Below are 15,411 nucleotides of genomic sequence, written 5' to 3'. Positions count from 1 at the left end.
CTGAGAACACAACTGCTGAGTTACCGTGCTTTGATTCCATGAAATGCTGAGCCACAGAGGCCAAGCAGATAGGTGCACAAAGAGAACTGACAGATGTCCTAGAAGAAAGTATCTATTCAAGTCTACAGACAAGCACCTTAAATTTATTCCATTCATGCCACAAATTTTGGATGCTCACCTAAGGGAAGAATTGGATTGGTTTTACTCTTGAATCTGGATGTAAATAGCTGCACACAGGAAGATATTGGTGTTCATGACTGAGTTCTGGCAACTCATTGCTGAACTGCACCACCCCACATATAATATACATAGCTTCTGGGTTATGTTTTGTGGTCATCAGTTGATTCCACAGTTGTACTGGCTGATACTGATACCCAAGCAAGGGAGGTTAAATCTAGTTCAGGTTATGCGTAACCAGGTTGAGAGCACACTTCCGTCTGCACCGCGAACACATGCTCAAGCCCTTGGAGAGGGCTCCAGTTCCACTGCACTCAAAGATATTACTCATCTACTTCCATTTCTAGAAGGGCTTGATGGTTTTCTCATTATGTTTCCTCCCACTTCTCCTCCTCCTCCTTAGATCCCATCTCTTTTTTCCTCATCCATCACCAACACTCATTTTTCCTCTGTACCATGCTGTGCTATTCCTCTTTGGAAAGTACTTTTCTGACTACCTGTCCTTCGATGAAGTAAACTTCCACCTGGAAAAGAAAAAGGAAAAATCTAACTCCACAAACCAATATTAAATCAATAATCATAGAATACTAGGCTTGAAGGGACCTCAAGGATCATCTGGTCCAAAAGAACTTCAATGAATCCTATTAAATTTTGATTTTATCGGGGAAGGCTGATTTAAAAGCCAAAGCTGTAGCAGTTCTGTAAAAAGAGGTAGGATGTGTTTAGCTGAGGGCATACACAGGTTATCACCACCAATACAACTTACACAAGAACACCTACATTGAGCATGCTACAAGATGGGGTGTCCTGAGTCTCAAATGAAATCAATCCCCATTATTACTGATGCACAAACTTGAGTGCTCTACTGTGCAGTACCTAAATACCCTCCACCACAACACAGGTCACAAAAAACTGCTGAAAAAGAATTCACACACCTTCTGGCACGATGACGTCTGTAAGAAACACTAATGTGCTGTGGGAAGTGCTGAGACAGGTCTCCGAAGCACGCAACAGTCTTCCTATTCATCTACCTATTATTCTAGGGTTTCATTCCCAGGCAACCAGAAGCAATTCCCAAATAATTTCTTCATCCTGCGTTTCCCACCTAGGACAAAGACACTTGAACCCAATGCCATGGAAACCCCATAAGCCACACAAGCATTTTAGGTCTTTAGGGAAAATTAAAATTCTGAAAGGAAGCTCGGAGATAAAGGCTCCTATTCCTTGTTCCCACCGGTAGAAAGTAATTACAAAAAATACTTTAATCTCGAGTGCTCTTGGGGTGAATAGGTTGTCATTTAAAAAAAAACACTAAGATGTGAAGACCAAGATAAAATAGGAAAATGTGGAGTACAGTGTGTAACCCCAAGCTGAAGGTTGGCTGTCACCATTATGTTATATAACAAAAAACTGTATGGAAAGAAATAACAAGTGATCAAAAAGGAGGAAAGATAAATCAAACTCTTTGTGATCAGCTCAAACACAGTATGATCCAAAACCTGCCTCATCCCCCACTGATGGAAATCTGAGTCTTACCACTGACTCCAGTGGACTTGGATCAGGCTTTTATGTTTCTGAGAGTACAATTCGGATTTTATTTTACCATCCTCCTGAGCCTGACTGGGTAGAACTTGCATAGAAGGCCTCCTGGGTGCAAATTTGATGCTGAACTTGACAGTTCTTTGCCTGTTTCTATTGTTTCTTGCATGCTTTCAAGGAATAAGGTTAATGATCCCACATCTTGGTGATGTTTGTCACCTTATTAACAAAGGAGAACAGATTCTTTTCATCCTGTCCAGACAGAATAATATCATCATTACACTTGCAAAACCTTCCAGCTCAGCCTTTCTTTCCATTCCTAAGTGAAAAGCTATTTTTGTGATAAAATCCTGAAGATTTATTTAAATAATGTTTTAACATGACAACCGCATGCATTCCTCTAGTATTCTTATAGGCCATTCCCTCTCTGACCCCTAGACCTCAATATGGGGTCTTTTGACCTTTGTTTCTTTTTGCCCTTAGTAATAAGTATTTTTTCTGTAATAGCCATTATTTGGGAATAACACTCACGATGCAAACACTGACCATTGAGAATCTATAGCACCCAACTTGAATGAGAAGCACAGATGTTCGGTGTCTAAGATCAAGACTTGAATTACTGAGGAAGTCAAGCTTACAGAACGTCACCCCAGGGCAACCTGATGTGGAAAAGCTATTAGGAGATGAGTGTGCATATTTATTCCCATGGAGAACTCTGTATGTCCTGCTCTATGATAGGATTCCCAAGACTGTACCCAACCAGATGCTTGTCCCAGATGTTTAAAAATAAGTGTTCAGTGTCTTTACAAAAAAAACAATCAACCTCACCGCTACCTCCTCCTGGCCCAGCACAGCCACATTCTGAGCATCAATGCTCACACTGCAAGCACAGCACTTTCCACTCCCCATGGTGACCTTATAGAGCAGGGTACCGGCTTGGTGGCACCCTGCAGACTGCTGTCCCACAAGGTATGTCCCCATTAGCAGGGATGCCAAGTCACAGGGCTTCTGTATGACTTCTGCAGTATAACAGCTCCTTAAGACATTCTCAGAAAGAGTGTAGAGTCTTGCATAAATTGCCTCCACAACACAGTGCCAGAGATGGATGACGCTAAAGTAGTAATGCTCCAGAACAGGGTTATTCTTTAAGCAGCTCAATTATTTCAGTCTAACTATTTGGTAGGTTACATGTGGCAACCCATTGCAGCTCAACCTAGAAGTTCCCCCCCTTTTCATTCTGCTGGATTAAGGTCTGTCCTGGGTTCAGCAGTAGCAGTCATTTTTCTCCTCCTTAGTAGCTGGTGCAGTTCTGTGGTTTTGACTTTCAGCCTGGGAACAACGCTGATAACACCGGCGTTTTTAGTTGGTGCTCAGTAATGTTTACTCTGCCCAAGGACCTTCTGAGTCTCATGCTTTGTGAGGGAGGAGAGGAAGCCAGGAGGAGGCAGAGACAGGACATCTGAACCAAACTAACCAAAGGGGTATTCCATACCACAGCATGTCATGCCCGGTATATAAACTGAGGGCAGTTACCTGGAAGGGCTAGATCACTGCCTGGGTTGGGCTGGGTATCAGTTGGCGGGTGGTGAGCAGTTATATTCTCTTCCCTTGTTATTTCCCTTATCATTATTATTATTGGTTTGCGTCATACCTTAGTTACTGGGCTGTTCTCATCTCAACCCGTGGGAGTTACATTCTTTCAATTCTGCTCCACATCCCTCCGGGAGCAGGGGGAGGAAAAAGTGGGGGAGCGAGCGAGTGGCTGATTGGTTCTGATTTGTCAGCTGGGCTTAAACCACAACAAGGTCATAGGCTACTGGCACTGGAAATAATACCTTCTCCTCCTCTTGTGCATCTATCACCTTTGGTAAAGCTGAAAAGGTTTATTAGGATTGCTGCGCCGGTACCATCAATAAATTCATTTAAGTTGTGTTTCTCCTCCAGTACAAGTCACATAAAAGTATGCTGCATTACCTGGGAATACGGAATTCGAGAGCCACCTATTTCTCTATATTCCTACCAAGCCTAGTAACAAGGTCCTCTGCAGTCTGAGCAGCCCGTTTCTACTCACTGCCACTTGCTGCAAGAACGTACCTGCTCATTCATACTCTCCTACCATGTTCATGACAGTTGATTCCACCACACCATACAACAATTCGGACAGTACCTGTATTCCGGAAATGCAGGATGAGTATTCGTATTCCGGCTCATGATTACATTAAACATGAGCTGAGCAGTTCTGTGTGACTCCTGTTTGACCCAGTTTTCACAAAGAAGAATAGTCAAGAGTCTTTTCTGTTCCCAAGGGAGAAATCAGCCTTATGTTTGTTGATGCTGTGTCACATGCTACTGTGTTTAAGCAGTTTTCAATAGCTGGGACTTCCTGGGGGAGGCCTTGGCCACCATCCTGTAGGAGAGGAAGAACTTCCTGTCCAGAAGAATGAACAGCACTTACACCATCAAACAGGCTTGCCCAGTGCAATGGAGACCACGGGTACCAAAGTAAGTGGTTGGTTTTAAAATTATTTTAACATTAACTGGTCAAGAGCTACTGCTTCTTGCAGGTCCCTGCATGGCCTCACATTAGCATAAGAAAGATCAGGTTAAAAACAATACAGTAAAACAAGATCCTTTGAATTAGCAGAATATTCACGTTTCTTCCCCTCTTCTGCTAAGTGCTTTGAGAGACTCTTCCCTATGTTTAATGGGAAGACAAACCCCCAAAAATCTTAAAAAAAGACTACGTGTGAGGATTTCAGTGTGTGAAGATGCAGCAGCTCCCTCCTAGCACAGATACACAAAGGGAAGGAAAACCAGTGCTTATCCATAAACATTAACAGGTTTGCCATTCCACAGCATTCCTCAAATGAATGAGGCCAGATTTCCCATCTGATTCCTCAAGTGTTTCACGTAATGCACTCTTAAGGAAACCAACCTCCGACAAAGCAAATAATGACAATACACAGTTGCTCCTTAAGGACGCTACAGCCAGCCATGGATACCAGAAATAGGAATCAGTGTGGGGTGCTATCTCACAGGTAGGGTTATTTTGCTGCAAAATGGGAAAGACTAAATCCACGGTACCCAGTAGCTTGAGGCATTCTAACATCTTCTCCTGAAACCCAGATTTCTGGTTCCCACCTAAGAAAGTTCACTGAAACTTCATCACCGATAAATACAACAGGAAAGAGAAGTAGGTATTTATGTGTCCTTACTTCCATGAGAACACAGTACATGAACCAATAAATGTTCCACTGCACTGCAATCGTTACTAAAACTCAGAACTCCTATGCTCACTCTGTCCAATTATTTGAAACATGTCCAACAAATTCCCAAATGTTATAAAATCCAGCAGGAATGCCAGATGTCCTATCAGACCAAAAGCTTCTTTTCGCAGACCAAAAGCTTTCGGAAGCTTTCATGACAATAGTATCTTATAAAAGTGACTTCTTGTTGAGGGAGTACAAGGCAGTATGTCCTATGTCACTCCAGAGGAGGGCTCCTACACCACATTTCCCAGTTTTTGTAACAACTTTGCTGACAAGAGGAATTTTAAGTACTTTTTTATCTTGATGTCTTAATTCATCTGTCATCTATCAGTGAAACCTAAATATGTGGCTGAACTTGTAATCTGCCAGCAGCCTGTCATCAGCACTTCTGCCTCTGGCTGGGGCACTGGGATTCTGGGGTAGAAAGCAAGGGCAGTGAAGAGCAAGAAAGATGCTCATGCATCTACACAGCAGACTACTTACCACTGCAAACTGTGTCACAGTGGCATAATAGGCAGGACTATTTCCCAAACTCAGATGCATAAAACTTTAAAACTGTCAAAAGTAGGTAAGAAGAGATCTCCTGTGAACATGACAGGGCTTTGAGAAACTGTCTAGTCAAAGGTGCCCCTGCCTGTGGCAGGGGGTCAGAACTGGATGAGCTTTAAGGTCCCTTTCAACCCAAACCACTCTGTGATTCTATGACTCTATGACAGAGGCAAGAGATGCTGAACTCGCTGAAGGAGACCCAGAAGGTCCACTGTCAGCTGCTCACTCTGTCTAGTCACGGTCTGAGCCCACCAGCCCAGCTAACAATGTGTTTTCAAAGCAGAAACACAGCACTGAACCCAATGCCACTACCACAAAGGCTTATTTAGCACTGTTTAGTTGATCACACCACAGAGATGCATGAGCTAGATTTGAACAGCCTCATCAAGGTACCAAAAGCAAAGTACCTTTGGCAGCACAGGTCTCAGAGACTAGCAGGTTGATGAGCCTGCATGGTTCAGGCTGCTACTAGACCCCAAGCCTGCTGTGACCCTGCTGTGCCATACTGCCGTCAACAGCATGGACTTACCTTCTGAAAGACTAATTAAAGTCTGGCAGGACTGTATTCAAAGTGGCTCTCCATTCCTACTTGCTTTTTCAGAGACAAAATTCCAAAACCCCACCAAATAATTTAAATCCATGAGGACTGGCAATGAGGGGGCGCTTGACTTCTCTCTGCCTAATACTCCTTATCTAATTCTAGTTCTGTGTTGTATGTGGTTATTCTAGTTCTTCTCAAACACTTTTAAGTTCCAAGAACATGTGAATGCAAAGTACAAACAGGAATTTGAGAAGCTGAGAGATGTTGAAAAAAAGGTAGAGCACTGAAGGGGAATGGAGCTGCTCTTTCATTCCTGGCCCATAGTGTCAAAACCCTGACCGTTCACTATGTAATGTGTTGGCTTGTAAAGATTAATTTAGGATTAAAGGATAATATTAAAAGGAGGGAAATCTAAATATACAAGCAAATGCATTAAACTACACGATGATTATTCTCAGATAGACCAACCACATCATCTTCAAGAAGGAGGGGAATCCCTGGATATGTCTAAAGTACATATCTTATCAACACAACTGACTTCCAACTGCATTAATTGCAACCAGCAGAAGCAGGAAAACAGGAAGAGTGTCAGCCATTGGCACAATTGAGCTATCACTGAGGAAGAAATAAGACCCAAACTTTAAACAGAAGTTGTAGGGGCAGGCAAGCCATAGTAACAGCTTACAATATTGAAGTCAGATGAGTATTTCCATTAACATCTCCTGGCCCACAACATCTATTGACAAGAACACTTCATGGCTGAGCTCTGGTCTACACATGTGCTGCTCTTGGCAGAGAAACTTCACGTGTGACTGATGGTGGACCTCAGCAAAACATTTAAAGGCTTTCTTTTCAAACAGTTCAGTCAAAACTGCCTCTCTCAAAAGCTGCTTCAGGCTACAGTTACCTGGAACAGATCTGTGAGCAACCAACACAGGTACTGTACCTTCTGTATGGACATCAGGGAGCATATCAGTGGGATGATGTGCTACAGCTGATCGCCTGTACACCATGTGGATTCTCCCCTTTTCCTCTTCCATTTGCTTTCCTCTTTCCAAAGGCTCAATGAAGTATTCATCCTTATTGGTTCTTATCATTCCAGCCTGGTGAGGAAGAAAGAAAGCATGCCAATATGTCATTTGAGAGCCTCAAGACCCGGCCTGATGGTTTAAAAACAAGTATCAAGAGGGGTGAAGCATAAAACACTCAGCATATTGCTGTACTGTAAGACTCAAATTACTCCTGGCCTTCCTGTGCATGGACTTCTTGCCAGAGGCGATACCTCCTGTGCTCTGGGGGTGTTCCTCTGGCTGAAGCCACCACTCAGAGGCATGAAGCCAATCTTGCATATGGATGAGGTTCATCACCCCTTCAAAACCACAGCTAAGACCAAAGTCTGACCAGGGTTTACTGTCAGTATGCTGTACACAGCTATTTTGTAATCTACATTGGCATGGCACGTTGCTTAAACCTGTAACTGTAGCTCTTGACTACCCCTCCAAACCCTTTCTCTTTATGTCTTCTGTCTAAGAGCTGTGGGACAGGTCTGCAGATGAGGCAGATTTATCCTGGTGCTTGCTGGAGTAAGTCCCACTTGCTTAAGTCCAGTTGAAGGGAAAAGAGACTCATGTGCAGGAGGAAAAAAAAACCTCTTAGAAGGCACCTGAATATAAATCACTGTAAATAATGGTGAAGGAAATCTGGTGATACATTGAAGGAAACAGTCACTTAACTCCCTGCTTTTATCTAAGGGCAACAAGACTAAACTTCTTCCAGCAGAGCCAGTAAGAGCAAGAGCATCATGCAGAGGAAAAATGGATACAGAATATCTGAAAATACTGGAAAACAGCAATGGGATAGGTGTTTTGAGGAATCTGTAAGTTGTTATCAAAGATACTCATTCTTTGCCAAGATGGGTTGGACCAGATGATCCTTGAGGTCACTTCCAACCTGGGATTCTGTGATTCTATGATGGAGTACTTCACCACAAGCCTTCCATGCTCTGTGTGTTTTCTTATATCTACACTCAGATTTTCAGTTAATGAATTTCTTCAGACATTGGCTAAACTACACAAGTCTCAACACTCAATACATTCCTTCTTTGTTTTCATTAGGTGAGGAGTAGTAATAAGCAAGATTTGGGGTTGGAATAACTCATGCTGGCATCACAAGTCAGCTCTTCGTGTGGCTAGTACACATAATTAGACTGGAATTAACAAGTCCTCTTCACATGTTAATGGCTTATTTGCTTGCCATTTTCCTGAGCAAAGTGAAGTTTCAGCCCTACAGTTGCTATGTTACTGGTGCAGACCTTGTCTTGGCAAAGAGGTTTTTTGGTAAACAACCAATTTTCTATGAAGGTGTTGCCTATGAGTTGAAGGCAGTTCTATCCAAAAGCAATGCTCAGGACAAAATCCAAGCTTGGCCTCACTTTCCACCTTCAATGTGTGTGCTGCTGCTTCTTCTCTGTGTTAAATCTACAAAGGAAAAGCCACGATCATATTTCAGAGCATGGGTGTGCCTTGCTGTAAAAGCAATATAAGAATCATCCACAAGCATCAATGCAGTTTCCATTTCCACATCTCTCCATAAAACACTTTGACAGACCCAACACATTCCTTAAGCCACAACAGTGTCTGCTCCTCAAAAGTCACCCGACTCCACAGACACCAATAAGCCAGCCCTATTTATACAAGATAGTTGCTGCTTTAAAAGTCAAATTATTCATCAGGAGGAGCAGTACCCAAAGCAAGCATCCGATTTCACTTAATTATGCTAAACTAATCACGTGCTTCACTAGGAAAAAAAAAAACAAAATTTCCAAAGTACAACCATTGAGATAAATAACATCAATTCCAGGAGACACAAAACACACCTGACAGAACAGACTGAACCTCAGTCTACAAAGGCTTGGGAGTATCTGGCACAGGTACTGCAGCACATGCAGACAACGTGCAGCATTCTCCTTGCTTCGGCATACACCTGGAATCATGCCCAGCATTAGGTCCTGCTCTTTTCCCAAGCTGGAAATCAGACTGTACCTCATACTCACCTTTTTTTCCCCTTTTAAGACAGCTTTATTATTTATACAGACACAAGATGTGCCTCTACCATTTGTTCATCCTCACAGGCAGTGCCTGACTCCACTAATATCTGTGGATTTTTATGGCATTGAGGGGATTCGTACCCATAATCACAAGTGAACGTGACACAATTACTCCACAAAATCTGCACATGAAGCTGAAGGGCTGGATTTCAACCCGGTTGTCACCACCATAGGGTTCCTAGAAAGCAACATCCCCTAAAGAACCAGTGCAAGAGCAAGGAGCTGATCTCCCAGACAACTTGTAAATTCCCCTGGCACAGCAGAGAAGTTAATGAATGATACAAGCTGCCTTGGAGCTGCTCACACAGACCAGAGGCTGCGCTGACCACATGCAGCGAGTGCTTCATGGAAGAACAGTGATTCCTGTGGCCCCAAGTGAAAGAGGAGACAGGGCAATTTTGAGTTTGCAGTCAAAGGGCCAGGCCTGAAGGGCTGATGAAGGAAAAACATGGAAAGCAAAAAGAACAAAAAAAAAAGGGGGGGGGGGGGAGAAGGAAAGAAAACAGGGAAAAATGAGGAAAGTGGGGAGGAAAAAATTAAAACAGAGGAAGAAAAAGGGGAAAAAGGAGAAAAGGGGGGAAAAGGGGAGAAAATGAGGGAAAGAGGAGAAGAAAAACCGGGGGAGCAAATAAAAAAGGTGAAAAAAAAAGGAGAGAAAGGGGAAAAGAGAGAAAAATGGAAAAAAAAAAAAAAGCAGACATGGGTGATACTGACAAGGACACATCTGGGTTTTACTCATCAGCATTTCTCACTCACTTTGCTCCTACTCTCCCCCACAGCCTTTAGCCTTACTGTACTCTGCTTCATTTGCAGCTATGGTTTTGTATCACCTGTGTGGAAGGTGAATACGTTTCATATGCTGTTGAGTAATGCATTTGCCCACACTCTGAGATACTTACCTTCACTTCACCAATACAGTAAACAGTACAAACATTAACATGCTCTTTCTGACATTTAAAATATGACTTACAAATACTCCAGTGGGGTTATCTTACAAAGCATATTGTAAATGAAAGCAGACAAATTTTTATAAATACTGTTTGGTTTTTTTTTTTCCTTTTACTGGAATTTGAGCTTTAGAATCAACAGGGGCAGTTTGGGTCCATTTTACCAGCCTAGAAGCAAGCCTGAATGCACAAGCCAGCTTGCTGTCCATCCCACATCCCCATTCACCCCCATTTCATCAATAAAGAGAGCCTGAAATTTTCCAAATGAAAGGAGAAGGAAGGGCATAAGCAGGTATTGCATATTCAAGTCCACCTTCAATATAAACTCTATTTTCCTTTACATTTTCTTGCCCACCAGCATAACAGACAAGCAGCAGATGCTCAGGCTAACTTGGAGAATAGGCTGCAGTAGATTTTCAAGCAACAAATACGTAGTGCGATTTATTTTTTTCCAAAAAAGCACATTTATAGAGCAATACAGGAAAGCACAGTCTGAAATCCTAGAACGCCATTAATTTTACTACTTTTTCTTATAAATTAACCACACACCAGATTGCCATCAGCTGAAGGATGCAGGTTGAAATCTGTGCTTCTGGGAAGTTCATCTAGAACTGTCTTCATGATTCTTAAAGTGCTTCCCTGCCCTGAGGGCGTTCATAGGGGAAATGTCCAGCACCTTGTGGGCACCCATGTCACTGTGTAGTATCCATAGATATCTTTACATGATGACCATTAGTGTGTTTCATCCCTGCAGTATTCTTCCTTCTCCTCTACCCAGGCATAGAAAGCAGAGGGAAAAAAAACCTTAATGATGAATTAAACTGATGAGAGTCTTGCCTAGAGTTCCTAATAAAAGGTAACTGGGAGCAAGGCCAAATCTGGTCTGGCACAGGCAGCCCACCTAGGAGGACTTCCCAGAGGATACTATTCTTTGCTGGGCAACCCACTAATAGAGCAAAACCTGGAAAAATGCCTTTTCCTTTTTTTTTTTTTTCCCCCAATGCAAAGACACAGACAATAATAAGGGAATTACAAACAGTATAAAGCCTTGAGAAAATAACCTGCAAGGGCGGGTTAAACTAAGGAGTTGCGTCCTGAGCCAAAACAAACAGCATTTAAGAGCGAACATGATTCCATATAAATATGCATGGGGTATTAGCTGCAGGAGAGGAAAGAGCCATTCATTCAGGGAGCACAACAGAGAACTGTGGAGTGACCACTAAGAATGGACACATTTAACTCCAGTATTAGAGTAAACATTATGGGTGGGATTTTTCAAAGTATTTTAGGAAGTTCAATGCCCCATTCCTAGTGGTTTGCCATAAGGGCAAGTCATTTCATTCCCAGGTGTGTTTTGAAAAGGCCACCCTCAACCGTCAGAATGTGGAAGGGTTTGTTGAGCAAGAAGCAGAGCTGCATTATTGGCCAATATCAAGTAAAGTGCTGCTAATACTTGCCACCAAGCGTTACTAGAGAGTAGGTCATTCAAGTCTACAGTGCATTTGCTTTACAAACTAAACCTACAATAGAATATCCCCATCCTACCTGTTAGAATCACAGAATGGTTTGGGGTGGAAAGGACCTTAAAGTTCATCCAGTTCCAAGCCCCCTGCCACAGGTAGGGACACCTTCCACTAGACCAGGTTGCTCCAAGCCTCGTCCAACCTGGCCTTGAACACAGCCAGGGATGGGGCAGCCACAGCTTCTCTGGGCAACCTGTGCCAGAGCCTCATCACCCTCACAGGGAAGAGCTTCCTCCTAACATCTCATCTCAATCTCCCCTCTGTCAGTTTAAAGCCCTTCCCCCTAGAACTGTCCCTACAGGCCCTTCCCAAAGCCCCTCTCCAGGTTTCTTGTAGCCCCTTTAGGCACTGGAAGCTGCTGTAACATCTCCCTGAAGCCTTCTCTTCTTCAGGCTGAACAAGCCCAGTTCTCTCAGCCCATCTTCTCATGTTCAATTCAGTAAATGTTTTTATTTTTTCATTCCAGCCTCCACTGCCCACCGCTATTCCAAGTTCTGCTTTTTCCTTCTTACTGTCGTCTCATATCCTAGATATGGTGGCCCAAACAGGAAAGCTGCTTTTTCTCGCACATCTCCCCCTATGAAACACTCATTTCCTAACTGCCTATGAAGAAAGCTTAATGGAAATTAAGATTTCTAAAAAACCTTTCTAGAGTTCTGAAAGACCTCTGCTTACTGCACTCATCAATGATGTCTTGCTCTTCCCACCTCCCATCCTGTCCATATCTGCTCCCTCCTAACTCTCATCAGAATCATAGAATAGTTAGGGTTGGAAAGGACCTTAAGATCATCTAGTTCCAACCCCCTTGCCACGGGCAGGGACATCTCACACTAAACCATATCACCCAAGATTCCATCCAGCCCGGCCGTGAACACCCTGAGGGTTGGAGCATTCACAACTTCCCTGGGCAACCCATTCCAGTGCCTCACCATCCTTACAGTAAAGAACTTCTTCCTTATATCCAATCTAAACTTCCCCTGTTTAAGTTTTAACCCATCACCTCTTGTCCTGTCACTACAGTCCCTAAGGAAGAGTCCCTTCCCAGCATCCCTATAGGCCCTCTTCAGATACTGGAAGGCTGCTATGAGGTCTTCACGCAGCCTTCTCTTCTCCAGGCTGAGCCTCAGTTTTCTCAGCCTCTCTTCCTGTGGGAGCTCCTGATCATCCTCGCGTTCTCCTCTGGACTTGCTCCAACAGCTCCATGTCCTTCTTATGTTGAAGATACCAGAACTGTACATTGGTAAGCTCTTCACAGCAGCAGCTGCATTCATGCATCTAGCATGGTGGCCTCTTGATCCATCAGCAGGTACTACTATAATCCAAATATACTACAGGCACATTGTCACTGAAACCATTGTATCTGCGTACAAATGCTAGAAGAGAACTCCAAACAACTCAGCAGATGTGACCAAAATGATTCAAGGAGTCCATGTTTAGAGTAGATCCAAGTATGGGTGCTACAGTACCAGCAACCACTGAAACCGTTATCAGAGCCTACTAGTTTAATGCTACAAGAATTGCAGAAGTCTTTGGTACACTGGGAATGTGAATAAGTCTGTATCAGGAGTTGGGATCCAGGACTAGAGAGCATCATTCTTAGACTCTTCTGTCACAGAGCATTGGCCAACACAGGCTCCAAGGAAAAGAGTAAAGGAAGCAAGATGTGGTGTGGTGACTCTTCCACTTCCTTGGAAAGACCACATCACTCACTCTCACCAGCAAGGAGTGATGACGGAGGACAGTGACTGCAACCATGCTGCTCACCCCAAAGCTTATAAGAAAACCCTGAGAAGAGGGTGAACAGTGGCTTTGGAGACCAAGTGTCACAGCAACTCCCCTGGGGATAGAATTAACTCTCCCTTTTTCTCTACAAATCTCCTGCTATCTCTCCAGCACTCTCAGATGAGCAAGTAGTTTAAACAGCAGCCAGCCGTGCAGAGACCCCTCTCTGCCCCTCTTGTGAGGATGACACCAGCACCACCATCACAGTAAGCTCTACCTCCACTGACTCCCATTCATAAGGGTTTCTGTGCTACCCATTTTCACACCACTAAAAACCTATACATTTAAGTAGAATTACACTGAAGTATAGCTAAATAGTAACAGGTTCAACTCCTCTCCTTTAACTTAGAGGCAGTGACACAGTGCACAAAATAATTACTTTCAGTGAAAAATGCTTTCACCCCACTGTCTTTTTTTTTGGCTTTGCTGTTATTTTAGGTACACGCTTATCTTCACAATATTATATTTCAGCTGCTATCTATATTTTGAAACCCCTGCATTTTTGTAAGACACAATGAATCTACCACAGAGAAAGTAATAATAAAAATTACATTTTTAAACTGTGCTTAGAGCGCTTGTACTACAAAGAAAGGGTTTGTAAAACACTGACATGATCCTCTGGGATCCGAGGTGTTAAATAGCAGCTAATTCTCCTAAGCCAGCTTTGAATACTGACAGAAGTGAACATATAAAGTTGCTTGAAGTAAACTGGAAATGCAATACTGAAGTATTTGAAAATGGTTTTCTTTTTTCCCTTCCACCCCTTTTTTTAGTATCTTCCATTTTCTCTTAGGTGATAAATAAATGAGACCCCATTCTAGAACATTCATCACAAGGATAAACTGTTCCTTACCCCACACCTCCTCTCTATCCTCTACCTAATCTTTCTAACCAACTCCTTTGTCACCAGACTTGTTCCAGACTTCAAAACTCTAGTATTTTTGTTAATTTTGGTATTTTTTCTTTTCTCCCTTCTCAGCTAGAAACCAGGAGCAATATGTAAATACTTTTCCACCAGTTAATTGGGAATTACATCTTTAATCCATTATTCTTTCCATATCTTTTGCAAACTGAGGACAAACTGTGTTAGATACACCAGGCCCAGCAGGCTGGAGGCAACTCTGGATGAAGTCCTGCAAACCCTGTACAAGAGACATACTTTAGTGGCACCTAAGACATAAATCTAAAAACAGTCAGCCATCAAATCTATAATTGATGGCTATAATTAATTGCACTGCACCATGAGGGATGCATGATCAAGAGGACTTCATTGCATCCTCCTACATAAGCATCTTCATTTGTATTATAAGCACCTTTTACCTGATGTAAGATACACACACCCTTCTGTAAAACAGAGTAATTTGGAAATACCACGTCGTGTCTTTACTTTGAAGATTTGAAATAGAGACGTTTAAAGGATTAAAAATTGAAATTCAACATTGTGTTCAAGGCTGTACATTTATCTCTACATGAAGTAGGTTGTCAGTAATACAAAGAGCAGATTAATAAGTGGGCTGGAGTTTGCTCAGACACAGGAGGTTGTCCATATGGAGTTGAGATGCAGTAAGAGACCTTGCTAAGAAATGAGCAACTATGTAAAGAAATAAATCAGTAATAAGCTCAGGAATCCAAGGATGCAAAGATCACCTTCCCTCCGTAAGAACATCCAACTTGGAACCCTTGCGTAGCATATGGCTGCAAATGTGAAGTAATAAAGGGGGCCTATGTAGGTGGACTGTACCTGGGAGGGAAGTAGAAATAAGAAGACAGCAACTCTCACCAGAGCACACGTGTGATAGAGCCGGGCAGCTATTTGCCAGTCCAAGGGCAGTGAAGAATTCAGTGGCAAAAAAGGAAAACTGCCTATGCAAGAGCCACCCCTGGTTTAGGGGACAGACTGTGCTTGGGAAGATGAATCTGCTTGCTTAGAAGAGAACTAAATCCAATCACTACAACCAACATGGGCAAACACAGCGAG

General features: G+C 42.9%; 1 protein-coding gene across 4 annotated transcripts in view; it reads right to left on the bottom strand.

Moving 5' to 3' along the window:
* ADAMTS3 (ADAM metallopeptidase with thrombospondin type 1 motif 3) overlaps positions 1–15,411 on the bottom strand; it is a 103,333-nt gene that overhangs the window by 63,764 nt on the left and 24,158 nt on the right. For all 4 annotated transcript variants that reach the window (XM_062627783.1, XM_062627782.1, XM_062627780.1 and 1 more), the window contains exon 4: positions 7,022–7,178. In XM_062627783.1, coding sequence (XP_062483767.1) covers positions 7,022–7,178 — 157 coding nt within the window. The remainder of the gene's footprint in view (positions 1–7,021; positions 7,179–15,411) is intronic.

This window comes from Pezoporus occidentalis, unplaced genomic scaffold (assembly GCF_034315485.1).
Source record: "Pezoporus occidentalis ecotype Australia unplaced genomic scaffold, CSIRO_AGI_Poc_V1 ctg307, whole genome shotgun sequence".
Classification (NCBI taxonomy): domain Eukaryota; kingdom Metazoa; phylum Chordata; class Aves; order Psittaciformes; family Psittacidae; genus Pezoporus; species Pezoporus occidentalis.
This window is presented reverse-complemented; position numbering and strand designations above follow the sequence as displayed.